The 26,813-nt window shown below is 41.0% G+C and overlaps 1 protein-coding gene across 2 annotated transcripts in view; it reads right to left on the bottom strand.

The window, feature by feature from the left end:
* Window positions 1-26,813, bottom strand: part of LOC146810849 (kazal-type serine protease inhibitor domain-containing protein 1-like) — a 129,197-nt gene that overhangs the window by 81,873 nt on the left and 20,511 nt on the right. For both annotated transcript variants that reach the window (XM_085614456.1, XM_085614457.1), the window contains exon 2: window positions 7,454-7,614. In XM_085614456.1, the coding sequence (XP_085470582.1) occupies window positions 7,454-7,614 (161 nt within the window). The remainder of the gene's footprint in view (window positions 1-7,453; window positions 7,615-26,813) is intronic.

Below are 26,813 nucleotides of genomic sequence, written 5' to 3'. Positions count from 1 at the left end.
AAATCTTCAACAGTTCCTAGAATGGATCAATTTATGCGACATCAATATTCGGTTCACTTACACCATTAGCACTAAACAGGTAGAATACCTAGATGTCCTCATTAAGCACGAGTCGGGAACACTGTCATTGGACCTATTCATCAAACCGACAGCGAGGAACACCATCCTGCACTATGACAGCTTTCATCCTGTGATACATAAAAATAGTATCCCTTTTGGTGAGTTTTTGCGTCTCAGACGTAATTGTACCAACATAACAGATTTTGACACCAAGGCATCAGCGATGAAGGAAAAATTTCAAAATAGAGGTTATCCTAAAAAAATCATTAGAGACTCATACAAACAAGCTCGCTTTTTTGATCGTCAGCACTTGTTAACCAAAAGACAGGATACGAAAGTTCCATCTTTGGTATTCATTGCCCGTCATTCCATGTTGAATGACAGGATTAGACATGCGGTCTTTTCCAGCTGGCAAATACTAAATGCAGATACATTCACAAAGGACATCATGCCTAAACCCATGTTTGCCTTTAGGCGCAACAAAAATCTAAAAGACTACATAGTCAACTCTCGCATGAACAAACATGTGTCATCCTGTCAAACCAGTTTAACAAACATGCAGCCAGTGGTTGGCACGTACAAATGTACCAGTTGTAAATCATGCGCCTTAGCAATAGAGGGCCCCACATTTCGGTTTAACAATCAGATTATAAATTCAACCAGTTTAAACAATTGCAAGACATCTAATGTTATTTACCTGATAGTATGCCCATGTAATCTTGGGTATGTGGGTGAAACAAGCAGAGCCCTAAATGTCAGGCTAACAGAGCACAGGTCAGCTATAAGAACAAAAAAGGTCACAGCCCCAATGGTTAATCACTATTTGGAGCAGAATCATCAACCTGAAGATATGCGATGGCATATCATTGAGAGAATCACATATAAAGCAGGTTTAAATATGGATGTCATCAGAAAGTTCAGGGAAGTGTTCTGGATTTTCACTTTAAACACAGCTAATAGGGGGTTGAATATGGATATACCATGGGATCAGGCGATTAAATAAGTTAATGTAACATTAAGAATCTTGTAGTACTTCTTGCATCCTCCTTACTACTGTGCCTGCACATGGACGCTCAGTTACCATCTTGTTTTTTAGGGATACTTGCCACTTGGCCAGGTTAATGTTGTCAATAGGATCTTGTGTTCGATAGCCAATCCATGACACCCTCTCCTTTTTAAAAAAATATTTTTCATTGGTTGACGATACAGAACGTCATTATGTTTGTTTTTTTCATTTCATTATATGTTCTTTTTATAGCGAGAGACTTAGAGCTCAGTACTGTTTTTTATTAAAAAAAAGAAAATGTTAAGTAAATAGATTCATACCCCTTCACAATTCTCTTTAGCTTTGTCTAAACCTATGTTGACATCCACTTTTCTTCACATTACAAGATGGCCGCGTTATTCGTAACATTTTTTCTAGAAAATACGCGCGCTCTAAAAAACGCGTCACCGTTCAGGTGTTCAGAATCTACCGAAGCGTATAAAGGATAGCTTATGGCGTTTGGTGTCGTTCAGCAGCACGACATTATGTGAGCAGGATCGAGGGATCTGTGCCGTTACTTCCGGTATGTAACAAGTCAGCGGCGGGGTTCGCCAGTTTGTTAGCTAGCGAGGTAGCATGTATAGGAGCCTGCCTCCAAGTATAGACGGGAGGCTAGATAGTAATCAGTGGCATACTCTTATATAGCGAGTCATTATATATAAGAGTTCTAACTTAAGAAGAGATAGATAGTTGGAAAATTGGCATTAATATTAGGCGTTATTACATATATCTCAGAGTGCTATATCCGGCATCAACACGCGCAATTCGGCCTTTAAGTAAACTGACTAGGCACTTAATCAGCCCTTAAGGTAACCAATCCTTCAGAGAAAGATCCTTTGCAGTGAAAGAGGCTCAAAATTAAAGATGCTTCCAACACGCATTTTTTGGTTCAAACTAGGTCCGTAAATATGTAAGAGATGTAAAATGCGGATAAATTTATATATATTATTATTGATTATTTTTCAATTTATCGTTTAAATTGCAGAATGGATTGGGATCCTTACCTATAACTCAGAATATTTGTGAAGGTCGTTTCTTGTAAAAAAAGCATATATCGACTGATTTCACCGCGGCGACCAGGATCCATTGGCATCAGTCATCACTTGATGTAAAGATGTTTGCTTCAACTTGTTGGGAGAAGTTGGGGCGCTCACCAGGCATAATATAAGACTGATCTATCATTCAACCTTATCCGATTGCATTGTAGGTATGTAAAATCGATATAGTACAGGACAATAAATAGTTTTGAACTTAAAAAGAGCATATAGGAATTGCGGTAATAGCAACATATGGGGGATCACATTATAGAGGTTTTGTCCATTACATATTTTTTTTTTCTTTTAGAATTTCAGCATATCAAAATGAAAGCCACATGATATTGTAATCACTTCAATTTATGACCACAACTTATCTTAAGTAAGATACAGTAAGATACCTGTTTTACCTTGATTATAAATTGTTATTAACTTTCTAAATTAGGCATATTCAAACTCAAAATAGAGACAACATTATATCCCTCATTATGCTTTCTTATTTAAATACTTTTTTTCTTTTAAGATTACACCTCCTTTTGTGGGCCCTCAGATTAAGCTACCTCCCTCTACTTGAAAAGCTCATCAGAGTATAGGTACGAATCCTATATCACATTCTTCTGATAATATTATGGTGATTTAATTCAGATTTTCTTTTCTTTGGGTGTTTATCGTTCACTCTGTATCACTCTCTTCCGTTCACAATAGGTATGAATGTGATTTTGGTTCTTTATCTGATAAAAGCTTCATCTATTCAGTACCATAGTACCTCCTTGGATTTGGATCTTGGAAGTTTTCAGTGTTAGTCATTACTATTTTTCATAGTTCCTAGTTAGGAGTAAATTACTTGTTTATTGGTGACTAATAGAGCTAAGTAACTTCAGATCAAATTTATGTACATCGCATGGTGTTAAATTGAATGTATATTTTTCTTTCATTGTGCTACTAGAAGTTAAAGAAACATGTATTGTTGTTTGCTTTTCATAGTAACCACTGACAAGAACATTCTGAAGAAGGCTCTGCCGAAACGCGTCAACTTCATACTTTGGTCATACTTGTTCAGTGTTAATTTTATACTTTGTCACATCTGTTCTGTGTTTTATAATCACTTATGTATTGATATTATAATTTCATGCAAATCGAACAGAACTAAATGATGTATATTAATGTTTTTTTTTTAAAAAAAGGAAAAAAACTTTTGACGAATATAAAAAGAATAATTAATAGAAATAATAATAAAGTAATTTGTAATAATTTTTGCATTGAATTTGGTTTGTTTCTGAAGTTACAACGCACTGTGTCATTTGTATCACTGCACTGAGCCTGGTGCTTTTTCGTTTTCCAATACACTGATGCTATTGATACATTCTCAGATGCTGTGATTAAAGATTTAACTCGCTTACGTAATGATAACAAATACAGGAAGAGAACTATGAACTTCTCTAAGCAACAACAAATGGTGTTAGATGATTTATCTCAGGACACCTCTTTGGTCTGTAAGCCTTCGGACAAAGGTGGGAACATTGTCTTGCTTACTAAGGATCAGTATGAAACGGAAGCCTATCATCAATTGAACGACATCCTGTGCAATGAAAAAACCAATGAACAGAGGTATAATCAAAGCATTACTGACTATCATTTGTTGATTTATTCTTGGTATAGAAAGAATAAATTAGACTCAGAGGAATATTTATTTCTAAGATGTCTGAATCCAACTATCCCCACTTTTTATTACCTGCCTAAGGTTCATAAGGACATTAAGAACCCCCCAGGGAGACCGATTATTGCCTCGCAGGGCAGTCTAACGGAACATCTATCTATGTATGTTGACTTTTTTATTTCTCAACATGTGGTCAAACTGAAATCTTATTTGAGAGATACGAAAGATTTTCTAACATATATATATAAAATTGAATGGCAAGCTAGTTACTGTCTTATGGTACTTGATATCACTAGCCTCTATACATGCATTGCACACACTGATGGCTTAAAAGCTATACGATTTTTCCTAGAATCTTGTGATTTGAAGTTTTATGAACATAGCAGTATGATTCTTGAATTTGTTAGTTTTTGCCTGACTCATAACATATTCTTGTTTCAAAAACATCTGTTTAGACAGATGTCGGAGACCGCGATGGGTACCTGCTTCGCCCCCAGCTATGCGAACTTGTTCGTTGGCTGGTGGGAGGAGCAGGTAGCCAGGGCGGAGCCCAATCAAGTTTGGAACATGGGGATAAAGGTATGGCATCGTTATATTGACGATTTGTTCATTGTGTTTGATGGTCCACCAGATTTGGCAAAGTCATATATTGATGTTTTGAACTGTAATAATGTTAACCTGAGATTCTCAGGTGAAGTAAGTACTGAGGAGGTCAACTATTTAGATCTGACAGTGTATGTAATAGATGGGCAGTTACATACTAGACTCTATCGGAAAACTACTGCAGGGAATTCAACTCTCTTTGCTACTAGTCGTCATCCTAAGACACTTATTGATAGCATCCCATATGGGGAGCTATTAAGGCTCAAAAGGAATAACACCAGTAATGTGGAATTCCAGAAGTCATCAGAATCGAGCATGCAACGCTTTAGAGTGAGAGGCTATAGCGAAGCGGTCTTGTCACGAGCCTTAGACAGAGTCAATGATATCCCTAGGAGAGATTTACTAAGGGAGAAAGCCACAAAAAACTCTGACAATGGGACTTTTCGTATAATCACTACCTTTTCGGAAAATGCTAACCAACTTAAGAGGATATTGCGGAAAAACTGGCATATTCTCCTTACTGACCATACTATAAGAGAAGATTTACCATCGAATCCTTTGGTCACTTTCAGGAAAGCAAGGTCATTGAGAAACCATTTGGTCCATAGCTATCACAATGTAGAATCTAGCAGGGCATCTTTTAAAGCACTTAATGGATTTTATCCTTGTGGTAAGTGCAAAGCCTGTAAAAAAAGCAAACGTACTTTGTCGTACGACGTCCCTGGCCTTAGTACACCTAGAAAGATCACCAAGTTTCTCACGTGCACCACTCCCTATGCTATCTATTGTTTGGTTTGTCCATGTGGGCTTCGTTACATTGGAAGCACGATACATCCGGTCAAGATACGGATTTTAGAACAGATGAGGGCGATCAACAATGTTGATGAATCATACCCAGTAGCGAGGCACTATAACAAGACACATTGTCGTAATAGGGATCTCTGATCATATTTTTGTTTAGATCATGTACCACCAAACCCCAGGGGTGGAGACAGGATACAGAGATTAAGGCGTTTAGAATCACGCTATATTATAGATTTGCAAAGCAAGAACCCACTGGGTCTGAATAGCAGTGAGGAGCTTGCCGTACATTTAGGATGAATAGGTTATCATTACTGAATTAGCAGATGTTGCATTTTAAATCTCCTTTTCAATTCTTTTTGTCTTAGTTATGATCATTCTGAAATATATGTGTAATGTATGCAAAATGTACATCGGGTGTTGATTGATCATATTTTGTTTAGATGTGGTCCTATGGGATTTCTGGTATAAGGCAGAATCATTGGCCCATCTATGGGCGAGAATTCGATAGTTACAATGACCAACAGTAATGAATTTATCATGTATAATTGGTTTTCCCATTCAGGGTTGTATAAATTGTGATTAACGATTAACTCACGTTATAATGTGGAAGTAATGCTATATTTATTGCACTTTGCTCCGCTTTTAGACATTCAAAGATGGCGGAACGATATGATCTGTTGCCGTCCTATGAATAGTCCTTTTTCTGTTTTCATACCGGATATCATGAATGAATGCATATTTATAAATAAAATATGGCCGCAGCGTTTTCGTGCAGAAATTGACAAAGGCTAAGTGCCGAAACGCGTCTTGTTTGCCCGGAGTTCATGAAATAAACCTTTTGAACTCTCCCCCGTGAGTGCTGTCTTCTGTTACGGGTACGAATACCCGATGGAACTGCGAGCCGAATATATATATATATATATATATATATATATATATATATATATATATATATATATATATATATTGAAAACAAAGTGCCCGTGAGCAATTAAGAGGTCACTCGACATCGCTCTGGCCATTCAAAATGCAGCTTCCCCCAAGTGCCGAGGTTCGTTTCCATGATTAATGCCGGAAGGTGACATGTGCTGGGAGTGCGAGTTCAAAGCTTTTGGGCATTTGGATAAAAAAATGATTTACACGGCGCCCTGCCGTGGAACTTGCACCATCTTACGAATGAAAAGAGGCTGCGCAACATTGAACTTTGCCCCGTTGCGATCAGCGCAGCAGATGCGGATTCAGTCAACTTACCTGACATCGTGGAGCCTACCAAAGGTGTCTTAATCTAATTTAATGCTGCAGAAATTTAAAACTGGCACGGAACCCACTGTGGGTGTTTTAATTGCATTTCCTAGGACCACAAGTCCCTGCATGCACCAGACAGAGACAGCGTAATGAACGTGGCCCACTAAAGGCAGCAGGTGCAAGCAATGAGGAAAAATCCACAAGCCAGTTTTCAGCAGGTGCCCAGGAAGAAGAGGCTGCTGCCTCGAAACGCGTAGGCAAATGAAATAAATGTTTCCTGACATGCCGAGGTTCGTTTCCATGATTAATGCCGGAAGGTGACATGTGCTGGGAGTGCGAGTTCAAAGCTTTTGGGCATTTGGATAAAAAAAAAAAAAAAAAAAAAAAAAAAAAATATATATATATATATATATATATATATATATATATATATATATACACACACACACACACACACACACACACACACACACACAAACACACACACACACACACACACACCTCGGCTAATGCTGGAACTGAAGAAGAGCAACTCACAGCCAAAAATGAGTTATGACAAGACTAGCAAGGCTTTAAGAAGGAGTAGAATGTCCTGAACATATTACTTTTTTGTAGAATACTAGGCAAGGGCACAGAAGAATTCTGCCAGATTATTCACATTTATATGCGTTCTTGTTTTTCTCATACATATACCACCGCCTCCCAGGTAGGACTGTAATACGCGGGATGAGAGAGCACATGGAGCATTGTTTCTTTCCAGAATTAAAAAAAAAGGTTGTCAGGCCTCTTTGGGCCTGCGGTGCTTCATTGAGAGCTGGATTTTGGATAGGGCGCTGGAATGTTTATGTGAAGTAGTTGAAAACACTTTGTACGAACTGGAAATGTCTAGGTTGGTATGTAAAGATGAAGATTGTGGGACAAATCAATAAAATATGGTGGACAATTCATGGTAGAGTAAAATAATCTCATAATTTAACACAAAGATTTTTCACAAGAATCTCTTACCTGAACCGAGATGTGAGCATCATCTCCTGGTAGGGACAGCTGAGTGCCTTTTTTCTTCCATTCAAGGAGTGGCATTGGATAGGCTGATACTTCACACCCAAAAATAATGTCATTTCCTGTGAAATTATACACATCTCTAGGTGGCAAAGATATAACAGGAGCTGGGTAGAGGAAAACAAATTTGAGAGCTCACACTTTAAAACACATTAAAATGCTTCTCAACATGAGGCTAAAATGTACAATTGATAAATTCACAAGAAGAGACTCTAGCAGGAGTTGGGAGCACATTTGCTAAAAAGTAGTACAATGTAGCACAGCAACCAAAGCTGAGCTGCACTGGAATGGGATGAGAAAGCAGCGCAGAGCCATATCTACTTAATTTTGGTGCTGCTGCTCTTTTCCCCAGTGTTTGCCCTCCTTAAGGCTGCCTAGCACCACGCATTCACCTGTGCATACTGCAAAGGTGCCTGCGTCATACCTAGAATAGGTTTGCAATGAAAGGATACCGTTCCAGTACAGAATACTATGCTTAGACTAAGTTTAAAACTTTTCCCACATTATATCTGTACTGTACAATGGATGACGCAAGCAATGTTTGAAAAGTTAGGAACAACTAAAACACTCTTTATTATAAGCACCTTCCTCAAGAAGGTATTGTTTGTTTGGCGCTAAGCCGGATCTGCCAATTTTAGTAATAAAGGCCTTGCATCAAACCCCATGGGCGGGTGCCTGGGAACACCCATGTAACACCAATAGGACGCCCCCTTCTCGTAAAGCAGCTCAAAGTAGTGTAAAGCGCTATTTGCGTTACTTGAAGGCTATTTTCAAATAAAGTTTTGCTCTGGAAAGTAAATACTTTATCAAGACGTTGTGCTGCTTTGCATGACTCTGTTTGACTTTGCGACAGCCCAAAGTGTTGGTAAATCGGCCTCTTGCTATTTAATGGCAGAATGCCCTCCAGGTGGATACCCAGATGTCACACCGATTTAGCATGCCCTCGCTAAGGATACATCATCTGTGACCAGCCTGCTTTACTCCGGTTACCTGATGTTGAGGCTAAGAAACATTTTCCATTTTAATGTGATTTGTCTTCAAACAATTATTGGCCATCCTCCCCAGAAACAAGGGCAGGCAACATGGCTGATTTGTGTTACTTTTTTTTATAACTGTTTTTGAACTACAATGCTGACAGGTTTTTAGGAACAGAATACGTCTATTATTCACTGACATTACACTTTTATTAAAAGCAGTTTAGCGTGATGCATTATATATGAAAACAGAATAAAACCACGGTCCTTTGCAATACCAACCACTTACCAATAAACCACGCTTCAGAATGTTTCCCATCTATGTAGGATTAAGGTATAACTTTGAGTAACCGTTCAGTACTGTTTAATAGTAAACGAGCAGTTTAATATATCTCTTGTGTTTTTCTGCCATCAAGTGGCTCATCTGGGCAGCACAGTCTAAGTATGAAGCGCAACGTTTTTATATTATTATTTATTAGAAGAATAAATGGTTAACAGACTTACTGGAAGAAGACTAAAGCACTATGGAACTTCTCAGAAGTGGTCATGCCCTGGCACAACATATGCATCTGAAAGCAATGTTGTTATGGCGGACAGAAGTCATTGTGCAATTTATACTTAGTTGCTCTTTTGTCCTCACAGTCTTGATCCTGCACGCACATTATTTGGAAGACGACTCAAAGTCTCTCGTCATTAAAAGGTAATGTGCAATTTTTTTTTAAAAGAGGCAGTCCTGCCTTTGAACGCAGGTATTGTCCATGGATTTTGCACTTTGGTATGTATGTGAAAGATTTCCTTACCGGACACCTAGAAGGTATATATTAACTACATGACCGTTCAGTGGCTACAATGTCAAAGCAAAAATAAAACACTATATATATATATATATATATATATATATATATATATATACACACACAAACTCAATAACAACTCGAATTTAATAATCTGCACGTCCGACAAAGGAGGTAACATAGTCTTATGGCCGAAGAATGAATATGAGACTGAAGCTAAAAGGCAACTTTCCGATGGCAGCTGTTACGAAAAAACAAATATAAAGAGCTACAACACCGCCAAAGAATCACTAAGGAAGATGTTGCATTCCTACAAGAGACAGGGTTTGATCTCAAACAATGAATTCAACTTTTTACATAATGAATTCCCCATAATCCCTACACTTCGTCTCATACCAAAAATTCACAAAGGAGTGAAGCCGGTTCCAGGCAGACCCATTATTTCGGCCATTGACAGCATCAGTGAAAACACCAGTAGGTATGTGGATTATTTTTTACAGCCTTTAGTCCAGAACTTATCCACCTACATCAAAGACACAGGTGATTTTATTAGAAAATTAAACAATGTCAAATGGCAAGAGGGATTTCTGCTAGTGACTCTAGATATAGAGTCACTATACACAAGCATTGATCATGTTACCGGTATGGCTGCTACCAAACACTATCTGGAGCACAGACCAATCCAATTCCACAATCACAACGCTATGCTTCTGGAATTAATTGACTGGGCCTTACACAATAACTATTTCATGTTTGGCAATGATCTATATTCCCAAAAGAGGGGAGTCGCCATGGGAGCTTGCTTCTCCCCCAGTTATGCCTGTCTCCATGTAGGCTGGTGGGAGGAGCAGGTTCTCATGGGGACATATGCGGATGTCTTTGATTCTCAAATTGTTACTTGGTACAGATTTATCGATGATGTTTTTATGGTCTGGAATGGGGATTTTAACAGTGTGATGAATTTTATTGAGGTTTTAAATAACAACACTTTTAATCTCAAATTCACTTCGCACATTGACATCAGCTTAGTTGAGTTCCTTGACACTAAAGTCATGATCATTGACAACAAAATTGAGACAACACTCTATAGAAAACCCACTGCTGGCAACTCCATCTTGCACGCCAGCAGTGCCCATCCCCAGCATCTCATAAAAAGTATCCCCTATGGGGAACTCCTCCGCATTAAGCGTATTTGCAGTACACCTGAGGAGAGAACAAGATGCTCAGAGGAAGCTATAATGAGGATGAGGGAAAGAGGGTACACTGAGAGGATCTTGAGGGACGCTTATAAAAAAGTGCAGAGTCTGCCTAGAGATGCATTATTAATTGACAAATTGAGCATCCCTATTCCAAATACACCAGATCCAGGGACAGATGATCCATTTCCGGATGCCCCACGTCTGATCATGACTTACAACAAACAACACCACAGAATTAGGGCCATTATCAACAAAAACTGGCCCATTCTGCTCACTGACGGTGTTCTGGCCCCTATGCTACCCCCTAAATCTATAATCACATTCAGAAGGGCCAGGACAATGAAGGGAGATCTCATGAAATCAAAAAGGATAAACCCTCAAACAGTGCATGGCTCAAACCTTAAAATGGTTTTTTTAAATGCACAAGCTGTAGGGCCTGCAAGTTTGGTCAAAACACCACTGAATATTTTGTTCCCTTCAGTCCCAATGCAAGACAAATCAAGGGCCACTACACCTGTAGATCAGAATTCGTGGTGTATGTTCTTAATTGTACATGTGGTTTAAATTACATCGGTAGTACGATACTCCAAGCCCATGTCAGAATCCTCCAGCACTTGAGAGCCATCGTTAATAATGATTCTAGCTATCCCGTAGCGCGACATTTTAAAAGGTGCCACAACAATGACTTAGGTTGCCTTAAATACTTTGTGGCATTACGCAGAGGGGGCAACAGAGAAAAAACCCTAAGACAACTCGAAACAAGGTATATCCTTGAGTTCGACAGCAAGGCACCTACGGGACTCAACAATACCGAAGATTTATATAACTGTATCTGAAAATAGCTATACTAATATTTACCATTTTTTCAATTTGACTCATGATGATGCCCATTGACATTCTATTTCTATTTATGTGATCAATTGTTCCCTGTTTTTAGTGCTTTTATCTCTTTTATCACTCTATTTTTATCCCTCTGTTTTTGGTTGTTAGATACATCTTTCCTGAAATTGGTGTCTTCGGCATTTCCAATTGACATCCCACACAATTTGGTTTTTGCAGTATCTACCGCAATGTATTTGGGACCATCGCTACCGAAGACACGTTAACAAATATCTGGTTGATCTCATTTGCTTATTGAATCAGCTTTTTGTAATTGAATCTATACATGATGTTCATTGTAGTATATTTCAATATTCTGCATATTTCACATTTATCAATACCTCCTTCTTTTTGCTTTTAGTCTTTCTCTCATCCTTTTATTATATTGTTCTTACACATTTTTGCACTTTGTTCACTTTAACAAAAAAAAACAAAAAAAAAAGGTATTTATATACAAAAAAAACAAACACAAATTTGACAGACATACTTGTTACCAGTACAGTAGTTTCTCTGGTTCATGAGCAGAAGGATGCTTTGTACTCTTATTTCATTAATAATCATGAATAGAGTTAAGATTTTCTTTGCAGACCAATGTAGACATCTCAATTGCATATTTTGCTTTAATATATCTTGGTATTTTATATTGTCAATTGTGCCTCGATAACTAGGTCTGGGTTTTATTATATCATATATATTTCTGTATTTTGATATGGTCATTTTTTGCATATACCTTATGTGACTAGTTATATTGTGCACTTTATTGCGTATTTTGCACATAGAAATTCTTGCGATTTGCACTTTAATCTGCATATTTTGCACAATAAGCATCTGCACTTTATAAGAACTCATATTCATGTATTTGTACACGTGCGTAATAATTCATCATGATAAGTGATAACTTCTGTCTTTAATTGAATACGATCAATCCAGATTTCTTTTATGTCGTTCTACACTATTCATCACGTGACCACTTAGTGTTGTGTATATAAGGATGTTCAGTATGGTTGTTACTCTATGTGATCAAGGCCACCTGCTGGCCGAAACGCGTAATGGCATGTCATGCCGATGCTGACTTTGAATAAATCTCCTTGAAGCACGACTAGGTGTCCGTGTGCTTTCTCCTCGCCTGCCTGGAAGTGGATGAATGCGCCTGGTACTCGTATATATATATATATATATATATATATATATATATATATATATATATATATATATATATATATATATATATATATATATATATATATATATAAATATATGTATATATACAGTATTTCTCCTAGAATTAGTTCACAGTGTAAATGCAAACATTGTACAGTTGTGCTTTTCAGTCTATAACATTAAAAAGTAACTAATTGGTCAAATTATGTAATTGCATAGTGTAGCCAATGTGCAACTGATAATTTTTCACTTGATGTAATCTAGTGGAACTCATTTGTATTCATGAATTATTTTGGATTGTGTCATATATTCGAGACTATTGCATAGCTTTCACAACAACTCTGTATTGTTTTCTCAATTTCCTACGAAGCAGGAAGAATTATTTATATATATATCTCCGATAACATGCTCACAGGCAATGCTCCTAGCTACGCCACAAAGATTACTGCAAGTCGATATAAAAATTAAAAAATCATGTCCCCGAAATTTAAGTCTAGCGTGTTTTAGAATAGAAAGTGACCAGTTGTGTTGCACACTGGCATGCAGTGGCAATTTCCCTCCTCAGAGATGTGTGGTACTCCAGTACCCCCTCAATCAAGGGTTAGTATGTCTGCGAGCTACTACTGCATCAGTAGTTGTCGGTTTTCAAGTGTCTGAAAGTCCCCATGAGGATCGCACCTAAGGGACTATGGCCAAGTCTATTGGCAAAATCCAAAATGGAAGTAATTGATCTCGTAAAACTAAGTACTCTAAACTATACAAGTGGGGCCCACCTGCTAAAAGAATCAAATGACAACCCCAAATAAGGGAACGTGTAAACCTTGCTTATTATATTATCCTTGCCTTAAATACACAACATTTAGTTAGTCTCAGCCCTATCACAATGAAATAGGATTTTAAGTTGGTGCTAAAGTCCAGGGAATCCATGAAAGCAACAAATTATTAAAGTAGTCATTGGAGGCCTAAATGCCATTCTCACAAGCAAAACTAATTTGTCATCTGCATAAAGTAATGCAGTGATGGATGCCTTCCAACAAGCGGCACATCAGGACCACCCACAGCTACAGTGCTTTCTAGCTGATTTATGTAGCAGGCGAAAAGGAAAGGAGCAAGAATGCATCCCTAATAATCAGTGGTGTAAAAATACCCCGCGGCCCCCGCCGTGCGGGGGGAGGGGCCCTGAGCTCCACGGGGCCCCTTTGAGACTGTGCACGGGCCCCTCTGCTGAGAGATCCTTACTGTGTCTGGAGCGTAGGATGCCCCTCTATGTAGTTTGCAGCGGGGGTCTCTCAACACCTCTCTTTAACTAAAAGGAGGACGAACATCCCCCACCCCCCTCCCCCCGCCTCACTGATGACGGCATTTTCGAATGAAGGTCTTGCAAGAAATGCACATTATTCTCATCAACACCTAGGAATATTATGATGCTCCATAATTTATCTCTGTTCACCCTAGGGATGCCCAAACTGAGGTCCATAAAGGCAACATGTAAGGAAAGCTGTGTATTTTGTGATAATTAAATATAGGTTTAAACTCTGTTTAACTGATCCTAGGCCAGATGGAAGATCAGAAAGTACCCTGTTTTCAGAAGCCCATGATGTCAGCCTATTAAGAAATATACGCCCAATTATATTAACCACCGAGTCTACCAGGGAATTTGGCCTATAACAATATCCTTTTTATAAGCAGGTACTAATATAGATTGTGACCAAGACTAGGTAAGGCCAAGACTACTGCAGTGTTAATGGTGGTTGTAAGTAGAGGAGCCCAGAGTAGAACCTCAGCTCAATACATATCAACAGGAACATCATTGGGACCCGTAGCTTTATTTATAGACGATATGCTAATGGCCTCTAGCGATACCTGCAGATATGGGTCACCCAATGCCTTCAGTAGGTTGCGAACCAGCAGGGAGATCATACAGCCCCTCAAAGAAGCTAAGCCATTTGTCTGCAGAAATGTGAGAGCACAAAGAGTCACTTTGTGTGCCCCCAAAAAAAGGACGATTTGTGATTTTACCAAAAAAAGACTGGATTTTTTTTAAACCGCGAGCAAATTGCGTCTTCTCCCAAGCCTCCAGCTGCAAAACTTTGTACCTAACTTTAAATGCTGGTTCGTAAGTGGCTTCACAAGCTATGACCTCAAGCCGTACCATTAGGTTCCTTTAAAAAAAAAGAAAAAAAAATCAAGTTCCGGTGAACTTTAGAACACAAATAATAAAACCACTCCGCGGCGGCTGCTCCACAAAGGCGGAGGAGCATCGACCCACAGAAAAAAAAAAATGGTAACACCATGTTATTATCATTTTATTTTTCCATACTGGCTCTGTTTAGGTGCGAGGCGGGTGGGCCCGGGCTGCCCCCAGTGCAGGGGTAGGAGTGGTGGGCACTTTCTAAATGCACATGACGGTGATGGAGCCGGGTTCCATGTTCCAGACTTACTCTGGAACCCCTGGCCGATGAACCTTTGTTGCCTGCTTTGGAAGTGTGGAGGGGAAAACTCATTATATAATTATACATTACCATTGCACATGATTCTAAGAACCACAACTCCTGATCCAGAGTTCAAATATTTATTATAAGGCCAAGAATAGAAGGACATATAAACACCTCCTACCGAGTGTGAAAAAATACATGGGCACTAATACAAAGACAAACCTACGAATTACATTAAATCTTTGGAAAATGCACAAAATAACTAATTCCAAAATTAGGACACATCCAATTATAGAAACCACATCTAGCACCTTTTCCATTTACAATCCATAACCCCGAGCAAACCGTAATCGGTCCCTACACTGCCTCTAAGGTGACATCCTTACTTAATATCTTCCCAGGCAAGTCCCCAAAATATGTCAGCACGTGAAGACTTCCTTAGAAGCACACTCGCGTTATTTGGGTCCTAGTAGCGTAAAGCTGCAGAGCTCGTTCTAAGATGCTCTCTCTCCTCCACAGAATACACTGAAGAGTTCCAGACTCTGTCCCTATTTCTTAATCCCAAAATCGAACCCTTCCCCAATACATCATGTGAACGCCTCATACAGTTGAACACCTCCTTGTAGGTAAATTTCCATGAAGTAATGGCACGTCCAAGCCCCAGTCCGATGACCTTGGTTCCCAAGCCATTCCAGACACAAAAGACATCCTCCCTTATTATCAGCTCTGCTCTTTTGAAGGCATCCTCTCCTCCGTACCATTGCCTATCTCCTAAAACAAAGGGGTTATTTCAACGAATGAGGTCAAATTCTTGTACCTGCAGCAGATACATGAAATGAAGAAAGAGAAAACATTCCACTGACATGTAATTTCTAATTAACCTGCAACTTGAGAGAGAACAGGGAGAAACGAGTTAGGCCTACCAAGTTCTGCTCATATAAGACAGTATATGAACAAGAATACATATGTGTATACGTTGTTAATATCCACTTGTTACAGGAACATTAATATAAAAACTCATTAATCATGAATACGCTTTTACAGTCTTATAATTCCATCTAAATGAATATAGGTATGACCTTAATTCTTCGTGCTATTATGCTCACACGTTATACAGTGCACAATTTAATGGCCTAATATTAATACAATAACAGATTAAATGTAGGTTTGATTCACACGTGATTATAATGCACCTCTAAAAACGGAAAAACAGCATTGTGTTGTATCAACGGTTTGGCCTGCCATCCTCGGCCGGCCAAACAGACATGCACACTTAGCCTTTCTCCACCCAGCTGCATTGCACAGCTGGGTAGAGATAACATGCACACCCTCCAACTCCCTGTCTGAGCACTAAATCAGGATGCTGAGAACAATCACAATGCTGCTGTCATGCTGGTGACAGCAGCGTCGTGATTGGCTTAGGGTAGTCTGGAGGCCTATGTGCTTCCTGTTTCCTGCATTGACCTAAATGGCAGGTAAGTGGATTTTTTTTTCTTTTCCTTAACCCCCCCTCCCTGCCCGACCACTACTGCCCCGTAGCAGCTGCTACTGAAACCACGGTCTAGGATTAACAGAGATATGTTTCAGGGATCTATTCAACAAGTTCTTCACGCTCTCTCAGATCAAGTTACAAGAACCTAAAATCGCCTCAGGTGTTGAGAGAACATCCAAACATTAACATACCCCACTATGCCACTTCCATAGGAAGCAATGGAGACACATTTGGCCTTATAAATCATTAGGATATCCTCTAGAGGCCTAGGGCCTAGTTTGAAGCAAAATCTACATTAGAAAAATTGATTGCGTAAAACCAAGTACCCTGTGGGAGCCCAACTACTAAAAAGATCAATAACAAACCCAAATAAGGGAACAAGACAACGAGGACTGTGATTGATGAGAGGATTTCAAATTACTGTGTATTCTTCTGTTTTAAATGGTGATGCAGAACTGTTAGAAATGAGATTTCTGGTTGTCAGAGTATGCACCCTGTACAAGCATCAACTACCACTCTAGTGGGAGTAAGCTGGATACACAGGAAAAGATAACCTGTGCTCACCCTCTGGTAGCTTGGCACAGAGGAGTCCCGCTTATCTAAAGAGGCAATGCGTAAAGTATTTGTGAAACATACACACAGTAACAAAATGAATACATCACAAAAAACTCCACAAAGGTTTATAAAAATAGATTATTATATTATAAACAAAACAAGACCAAAACGACAAAAATCCAATAAGTAGAAGTCAAGATATTGTTTTTAAAAGAATAAATGCAGTAAAGCGCTTAGAAGCCAACTGCGATCAAGAGAAGGCCGGTTACATTACTCAAACAGGTTCTGATAACAAAGTACCTTGGATGGAGCAAAGTGTTGATGTCAAAGACTCGAGGCGAGGAGTCGAGGAGGTGCCACGTTGTATTTGATTTGAGGATGGAGGCGAGCAGCGGTGCTGATCCATGGTGCCAATCCATGCTGTTGATGGGAGCTTAGTGTTGAATCCCTTCGCCATGCTGTTGCTGCGTCGATGACGAGCTGCACAGGAGCTGCACGAGGGCAAGCCCAGAGGCCTATAACTACAATGCTTCTCCAGTAAAGAAGAAGCAGTAGAAGGCAGAAGGAATTCCTCATGAAAATCTGGAGAGCAGATGAACCCTAACTCGTTGTGCAAGTAGGGCAAGCTTCCAGGAGCAGAACACTATCAACTACACTTAAAATTGTTCGGCATGGACAGAATTATTATCCTTTAAAATTGCTGCTCATGTGCAGCTCTCTGAAAGCTGCTGCTTGTGGCATCAACCTCTAATGGAATAACACAAGCGCAAACGTGTTTTCTGTGAAAATACACCGGTTTTGCTTTGGATTTCCTTGGGGACTTGTGCGCGACCACTTGCTCTCCTTCATTTCATCCACTTTAAGGTGGGTAAACATTTGGAGAGCCCTGTGACCCATGGGAATCAAAAGAAGAGTGTCATTGCCCCAGTGGAGCAACTGGGGGAACCAGAATCCAGTTGATACAGTATCCAGACGACCTGGTTCTCTTGGACCATACCAAAGTTGGCCTTCAAAAAGGCCTAACAGCATTAGCAGAGTATAATGCCAAAAATAAGCTGGTCGCAAAACCTATGAAATCTAAGATAGTGATCTTTGGACGCTATCCGAAAAAGAAGTTAATGAAATGGAGTCTGGGACCTTTAACATTGTCCAGTACTCAATCGTACAATTATCTTGGAGTATGGTTCAGTGAAACAGGTCGGCCACAGGCCCATCGACACAAGCTCCAGCAGAAAGGAAAAATGGTTACTTACGCCATCTGTAAACTTAACGCCACTTTGGAAAGTCCAACGACCACGGCTATCCAGCGAGTTCTGAGGGCAAAATTACTACCTTCCCTCAACTACGCGACACAGGTGTTCCCAGGCAAATTGGTGCAAGACCTTGAAAAGATCAATTGTGCAACCTACACAAATCTATTCTGTCTTCCGTCGTGCACAAGGAACACTCTAATTCGCTTGGAATTTAATCTTAACCGACAATCTTTGGAAGAACTGGCAAGTCTGGCAAAATACTTCCACTTAACTACTGTGGCCCCAGAGAACTCAATGAAGTTTGTTATAAACAAAATATTTAATAACCCGGACAACCCGTGGTCAAGCGGTCTTGCCTCAGCCAAAGAGAACTGGGACCCCAATATAATTAAGTATACAACTATTAAAACATCAATAAAAAAACAAGTAAGATCATGCTCTCGAAAATTGGATATTGAAGCTTTGACAGCTAGAGGCTTCCACGAGACCCAAAGCTCCCTTTACACTCTACATGGCCTCAAACCACACCTCACACAGCCGGTGGGGAGGCAAGCCTTACAAAAGATTCTTGCAGCTAGACTGCACGTGCTTCCTTTAAAATACTTGTATCCTTCAGTGAAAGTAAGACCAGCAATTACGGAGTGTCGCCTCTGCCATTACAAGCATGAAACATTGACCCACGTCTTACTATGCTGTCCCGACCAGTTGTCAATCCGTCGAATCCATTTAAGACCTATTCTCCTCCAACTGGGCACGCGGACGGCTAAGGAGGCAGTCCTTCAGCTATATTTACTGGACACGGTGAAGCACATGGCTAATTTTGCTAAGTTCATCTATCATGCCCGACAAGCCCTAATGGACAGGCCAATCATGGCACAGCATGGTATTCATCCGGAGGAAGGCACCATGCATGCTGCCCCCCACTAAAAACTTGCCCAGTGCAGCCAAAGGGAGAACATTTTATTGCGTCTCCGAAAACGAAACACCAAATGGTGGTTTTAGAATTAAGCTGTATATATATATTATCATTTTATTCAATTTTAATTATTCTCTTTACATTGATTGTTTCTTTTTTGTATTGGTTTTTATTAATCACACAAATAAAATTGTCATTGTCATACCAGTGGAGCAACTGGACCTACCCAACATGGCTCAGTTTTTTAATTTAAAAAAAAAATTATTTTATTTTTCCATTTTATCAATACAGAACAGACAAAAAATCCGAAAACAATTGACATACAAATACAAAAGGGTAAACTTAAGAAAGGATACACATAGGAAATTGCCTTCATGAATTTGACCAATTATCAAGAATAAAAAGGCAGACACACATGCTATCATCAAATTACATTTAGCAGATAATATAGTAATGATCACATTGATTCGGAGGTAGTACCACACATTAACTGATGCATGAGGCAGCAGCATGTAAATTGACACAGGTGAGATCTATCATGACTGTTGTGACCCATTTGTGGAAGCAGGTGGCATGGCAAGCTCCAGAGCCTGAGCTTCAATGTAGGTATTGTATAAGCTCCAGAAGTTCTATGGGAGGATCCGAGGGGGTAGTAGTTCACTATACGCTTCAGTTTGTGTATTGCAATATATCATGTCCCTAGACCACTGGGATAGGAGTGGGGGACCACGGGACCAGCGCATTGTTATTACATATTTAGCAATCAGAAGGCCCATATCTAATAGACGTCTAATGGGCTTTTTCAGTTTTTGGGAGTAGCCAAGTAGGGCCAGCAGTGAGTCGGGGCTAATCATTTCTTGCGTAATAGCACTAAATTCAGAAAAAACCTGTAGCCAAAACTGGCAATAGTGGGACACAGCCATGCTAGGTGTATGAAGTCAGCATCGTTCTCCCCACATCTCTTGCAGTCGGCTGTGTCACGCAATCTAAATCTGTGATGGGGTAAGGGGGGAATATAATATGGAGAGTGCTTGCCGGTTGAGGAGTTTATGCCAGGCGTGCGTGGTGGCATTAATCGAATCAAGGGTCTCAGTGATTCGGTGTGGTGCACGGAACAGTGCAGTTGCTAAATGGGCAGGAGCCAGCACAAGGCGCTCTATGTGTAAATGAGGAGGGGGGGTTTGTTGATGTAGCCAGTAGTATGCATGAGAGGCTTGGGCAGCCCGATAGTAGAGGTCAAGGTCTGGGGCTCCCAGCCCCTCCATGGAATATGGGAGTACGAGGAGTTCCCAACTGGCACACAGCTATTTGTCGGCCCAGGCCAATCTAATTTGTAGCATTCTAAGATGTTTGAAGAAGTGTGCCGGCAGGTCCATTGGGATGTTGGTGAACAGGAAGAGAAGTCTGGGGAGGACCACCATTTTCATAATTGAAATTCTGCCTAAGAGGGAGAGGGAGAGACAAATCCATCTTGCAATGTCTTCTTCTAGTTTAGTAATGTCTCAACCATAATTTTCCTAACATGGCTCTGTTAGTGGGAGTCCCATTGAGGTACCAGGAGCAATGGCTGTCCCCTCTTTGTGTTTGTGGTGAGAGGCAAGAAGAAGGAATCATGCCCTGCAATTTGCACCAGAGACCTCCCTGCTGGCATCCACACTTGGTGCATGCCAACACATGGCTGCTTGAAGAGAGGTGAGTAGGCTGCATAGCAAAGAAAGAGAATGATGTTGAATCCAGGGCTATGTGGTCCGAGTGAGTGGCTTTGTGGTCTCCTATACACAAATGTGAAGTTTATCCCCATGAGCAGTTGCACCCATAGGAACCTCACAGACCAGAAAGAAAGCCACTGGGGCACTAGCTGTGAAGCAAAAGGAAAGCATTTTCTATTTCTGGTATCCTGTTTGTTAGGCAATCTGGGATACCTTGTACAAACAAAAGCATTCCAAACAGCTTACTAAACAATGTAGGAACACCCACTGTTAGATCTGAAACTCTTGGGTGGTAGTCCCCCAAACCTTTTAACCTCACCCCTCCAGTTTTGCTCAATTAATTTGTATTGGCTGCTAACCAGTGCTAAAGTGCTTGTGTTCACTCTTATAAACATGGTAAAATTGGCTTACAGCAATTGGCATATTTAATTTACTTGTAAGCCCCTAGTAAAGGAGTACTGCATGTACTCATGGCCTGCAAATCAAATGCTACTAGTGGGCCTGCAGCACTTAATTTGCCACCCACTTAAGCTGCAAAATGAGAAAAAGAGGAAAAAGAACTGTTGTTCCCAACATGCACGACCACATGAATGGGATTACTGGAAAATTAACCTGGATGTCGAGTGTTAGCCCTGGCATCTTTGGCGTGGTTTTCCCTGACTTTTTCCCCCTACCTCCTGTATTTTTAATGCTGTGCTGGATTTCGTTTTTGCTGGCTTAGATGCTTTGGGCACTTTGCCACTGCTGATCAGTGTCAAAGTGCAAGTGCTCCCTGTTTAAATTGTCATTACAATTGGTTCTTCCTGATGGGTATATTTCATTTTCTGGTAAGTCCCTATTAAAGTGCCTGCAGCACTGATTGTGTCACCCACATAAGTAGCCCTGAAAAGATATCTCAGACCTGCCACTCCAGTGTCTGTGCACAGTTTGTGAACTGCCATGTTGTGCTGACAAGTGCACCCACTTGCCAGGCCCTAACCTTCCCTTTTCTTATATTTAAGGCACCCCTACGGTAGGCCCAAAGTACCCTCATGGGCAGGGTGCAGTGTATTTGAAAGGTAGGACATGTACTGCTGTGTGTGACATGTCCTGATAGTTACATCTTGCCAATTTCATGTTTCACTATTGAAAGACTATCTGTCCCATAGGATAGAATGGGAAATACTTTGTAACATCTTACTAGTATAACTTCTCATTGGAACAAGATGGAGAAATAAAGTTTAGGCTCTCTGAACTCAGAATTTAATAACACATCTTTTAGTAAAGATAGTTTTTAAAATGTGTTTTTGAAAATGCCACTTTTAGAAAGTAGGCATTTTCTTATTTAAACATTCTGTGTGCCTCTGTCTGTTTGTGTATTGACTGTCTGGTTTGACAAGGGCTGGGGAAGTGCATTCACTGTAGACAGCCACTGGGGGGCTGGGGTGTGCCTTGCTCTTCCTGGATGAGCTGAGCTGAATAGGGCTTGGCTGCATTTAGAGTAGTGGGAGGAGATTTCCTTGCACCTGAATAGGGCCTGTCTCCCTTGCACAATGCTGTCTCCACCCCCTTTGGTCATACTGCACAAGTGAGGACAGAACTGGTTTGGATTGGGCTCAGTGACCCTTGCACAAAGAGAACAAAGATATTTTGGGGTTTAAGTAATACACCTAAAACCCCAGAACTTTAGATCACTTCTGGACTCAAGAGGGACCTTTGCCAAGCAGACGAGCTGAAGAGCTGTGAGGAGGGGTATTGCCCCTTTGCTGTGTGGGGTTGTCCTGCAGTTGCTCTTTCTGCCAAGGAGAGGACAAAGATTGGAACTTTGCTTTGAACCTGCTTGAAGAAGATCTCTAAGGGCCTGTGTGTGCTGGCCTCCTGTTCCGAAGTCTCAGGGACTCAAAGACTTCCCCCCAGCTCCCCTGAACTCTGCTTCTGAGAGTTTTGATCTGCCAGGAGGTGCCTGTTCCAGTTCTGGGCCTCTGGAGGTTGTTCCTGCTGTTGGGAGCTCGAAGAAACCTAAAGAACTGAAGAAATCGACGCATCGCTCTTCTTGCGGCAGTTTTTCTGATTCAACACCGCTGTGCAAGAAGAATCTTTGCGCATCACCACGCCACTGCCGAACCAACGCAGCGACTGTCGCCGCTGCAAGAACTGGTGCATCGAGGGATTGCGGCGGAAGAAACCAATGCAACGCCGCTCAATGCTGCTGCATTGATCACTGATTCATCCCGGATTTCCATGCATCGTACTTGTGTGGCAAGTTTTCCCGACGCATCACCTGCGGACCAAAATTGTCTTGGAGTCGACGCATCACTCTCCCCAACAGACAGGATTCGACACAACACTTCTCCTGCATGCAGCAGAACTGTTGCATCGCCTCCCCATGGTCTCAGGAACTGACGCATATGTTTGTTTCTCGACGCTTCCCATGTCTACGACTGTTTGGCCTTGTGAATTTTGACGCATCTACAGGTACTTTGTGAGAAATCACGCATCCATAGTTTCCTGTGGACCCAGTTGCTTTAAACCTTTTTAAAGTCATACTCTTATTACATGTATGTTGGATTTTTTTCGGAGAGATACTTTATTTTTCCCAAACCTCGTGTGGTGTCCATTTGTGGTGTTATTACAGTATTATTGTGTGCTTTGAGTACACATACTTTACACATTGCCTTTGGGATAAGTCTGTGTGCTCGTGCCAAGCCATCAAGGGGGTGAGCAAGGGTTATCTAAAGTGTGTATCCCCCTTATCCTGACTAGAAGCAAGGCTCCCTATTTGGACAAAGGTACCTACCTCTACCAACTAGAGACCCCCATTTCTAACATTGAGTCTGTCGACAGAAACTCAATCTCCCAACATCCTCTTTTTCTCATTTTTCCTCTATTGTCTTCATTATATCTTGTTCACAATTCTATATTTTACATAATCACAGACTTATCGACAATTAAGTCAATCTCCTTGTCCTTTCTAAGGCTTGCCATAAGCTCCACTATCACAAATATATCTATTTGTCAAATGTCTAACACCGTAAGATGTTATTTGCAAATCTTGTAAAACATGAAATTATTTTCGCTTTGTAGATACCCCTAATGAAGGGTCCTTTTGACCCAAAATGCATTGGGTTGGATTGAACTGTTAGTCACAAACGAATATTGTGACCTTCTTTTTCATGGAAGATTTACGTCAAGAATTTGTTATCCAAAAAGAAACAAATGGATTAAAGAACTAATTCATCCAGTTAATTCTGTGTTAGAATTTGTTTAATTTTATGTATACATTTGATTAGATAGGATTAACAGGTAGCCCTCTAGGGCATAGTAGTGGATACATTGTCTAGAACACAGGTTCTAGTAATCGTGACACTTTTCACATGTAGGGCCTGGCTGGAGCCCTATCAGAGTGTGCACACTAAGTTTAAATTAAAACATTAGGGCATATCTTAAGCTTGAATTAAGATACTGAATCTTGAGTGCAACGCAACCTATTTCAAATATCGTTACATCTGCTTTTAGAAAGTTGGCATTTTTTTGTCCTAACCATTTGGTGCCTGCAGCCTGTTTCCTGGGTCACATGACTAGATGTAGTTAGCATTTGGCCTATAGGTTTTCCTCCCAGATAGTGTCACAAAAAGGAATGGGTGTTGGCTGCATGAGCCATCTGGAAAAAATGGTTGGGGCAGAGCTGTCACCTACCCACTTGCACTTCAAAGGGGCTGCCTCAGCATACTCACAAAGTACTTCACAATAATCTTCTGTCATCCCAGACATCAAGGGACCATGACAGGGAGAAAGGAAACTCCAAAACCAGTTGTGGAGGGAAGCCTAGAAGTTTCTCCCACTTCAAAGCTGGCACTGGGTATAAATGTTGGTATACATATATTGGACCCTGACACCTACTCTTGAGTACACACCAGGACCTGCGGCTACTACAGAAGAAAGACTGCTGCCACAGGAATGCCATGCTGCCTGAGGCCTTCCCTGCTGTCGGAGAAGGAAGACTGAACCTACTCTCTCCGCCTCAGGCTACCTGCAGTGACTCAGTGTCAGCTGACTGGACTACTGCTCAGAGCTACAGTGACATAACAAGCTCCTGAGGACTCCCTCTAACTGCCCAGCTGATCTGTATGCCAATGGGTGGTGGCTATGCCGTGGAAAGCCGTGGGTGCTTTCAGTTATCAGCTGTGGCTAAAGGAGTATGCCCTGTTGAAGAACTTACAATTTGAGCCCTCAGGACTTGCAAAGTCTCTTGATTTGGCTTTGAATGTCCTGTACCAGTTGCTATCAGTACTGTCCCCATGGGTGCCCTGCTGTTAGAGACTCTATACTGTGATCCGTGGCTCCGAGGTACAGGCTCCTATTTGGTGTCACCTGAGGGTATCAAGGTGTTCTGACACCTTGACCACCCACTAACCACTTAAAGCTAGCTCAGTGGATGCTGGACTGGTGGAACTCCAGTAACTGTGCCTAGAAAGGCACCCCTAACCGGACCTGTGACACCACCAGAACAGTGTCCCGTCTAAGTAAGGGTGGGCACTTCTGTTCTTTTCGGTGGTGGGACAGTGGGCAAACGGAATATTTGACTGCGAATCAAGTACCAAAGCCAAATCACTGCAATCAAGTATTGGTACTGTTGGTAGCTTTGAAGAGTAACAATGTGCAATATGGTTTGTATTTTCCAGTGCTAAGAGCTTTTATAGTGATTAGCAACTAGGCGCCATAATACTGTTTGGGTCAAGAATTCTGACCAAAGAGACTTCTTTTTTTTAATGTGTATCTTGTTTTATGTGTAGTATATTTCCCTGTGGGTTTTAAAATATATTTATTTTACAAAGAAAGCACTGAGTGGAGATTGATTTGATTACCAGGTATTACTGTATAAACTGTGTTCTGAGTGCCTAACCCATTTCACCACCTTGGGTAAGCTGTTGACTGCTCTCTCTCCCTACCCTGAGGGAGGCAAGTGTTGGAGAGGCGCACTTGGTTTTCTAGTTTGGGGTCCATTTGTACTGTGCCCACAGGACACCTGCGGTAAATACCTCCAATTGATTCAAATGGAGCCTGGTAATCCGTAACTGCCCTTGCGCATCAAGAAGCAACTGGAGTCCCGTCACCTGCGACTGCCTTGGTGCACCAAGAAAGCCGGTGTCATGGGGTTGCTGAAATCAGTCATGGAGGGGAAGAGACACTGAACCATCGGTTCCCAAGGTGGTATGGGATATCTGCACAATTGGGAAATAAATCCGACCAGTGGTACTCCTGTACTAGACCCTCCTGGCACAGGCCAGATGCACCCTGGGCAGACCGAGAGACTCAAGGGCAGCGGACCTGGGCAGACCCATAGAGGAAGGGATCTGAGGGCAAACAGTTGCGGAGCGTTACCAGAAATGCTAGATTTAAACTACCACAGTTCACTCTACTACATATGACATACATCGATCCCCGTGGGATTAATATGGTATCCCCAGGGTGCCCATATGCAGTGATGAAGATGCAGGGCTTTTTTTACATGATTTGGAGCGGCACATGCCTGACAAACTAACGTGGAAAAGTAGTGCATTTAGTCAAAAACAGATGTATAGCTTTGGCATTAGTACTGGAAAAACAGCAAATGGCAGTGAGCTGGAAGGTAGCTGGGGCGCCTAATGCTACAAAGTACAGGTGAGAAGTGAGGAAGTGGGTTCAACGCAAGAGTGAGAGACTCCTCAGCACAGTCCACAGGTGAAGAGGATAACAGTGAATAGCCACGGGGCCGCACAGTGGAATTGCTATCTGTGGAGTGCTAGAACTCAGGAATGACTGGAAGGACTATTAGGAACTTGAAGGGGAGAACACAGGGATAAACTGAATTGGTGCCACCTACACCACACGACTGGACAGTCCTCGATATTAGTGTCCAGCTATAGAAGACCCCAAAATACAATAAAATAATGGGATATCTGAATGAGATTGCACAACAC

This window comes from Triturus cristatus, chromosome 7 (assembly GCF_964204655.1).
Source record: "Triturus cristatus chromosome 7, aTriCri1.1, whole genome shotgun sequence".
Lineage (NCBI taxonomy): Eukaryota > Metazoa > Chordata > Amphibia > Caudata > Salamandridae > Triturus > Triturus cristatus.
Note: the sequence above shows the minus strand (reverse complement) of the source record. Positions and strands in the feature narration are given on the sequence as shown.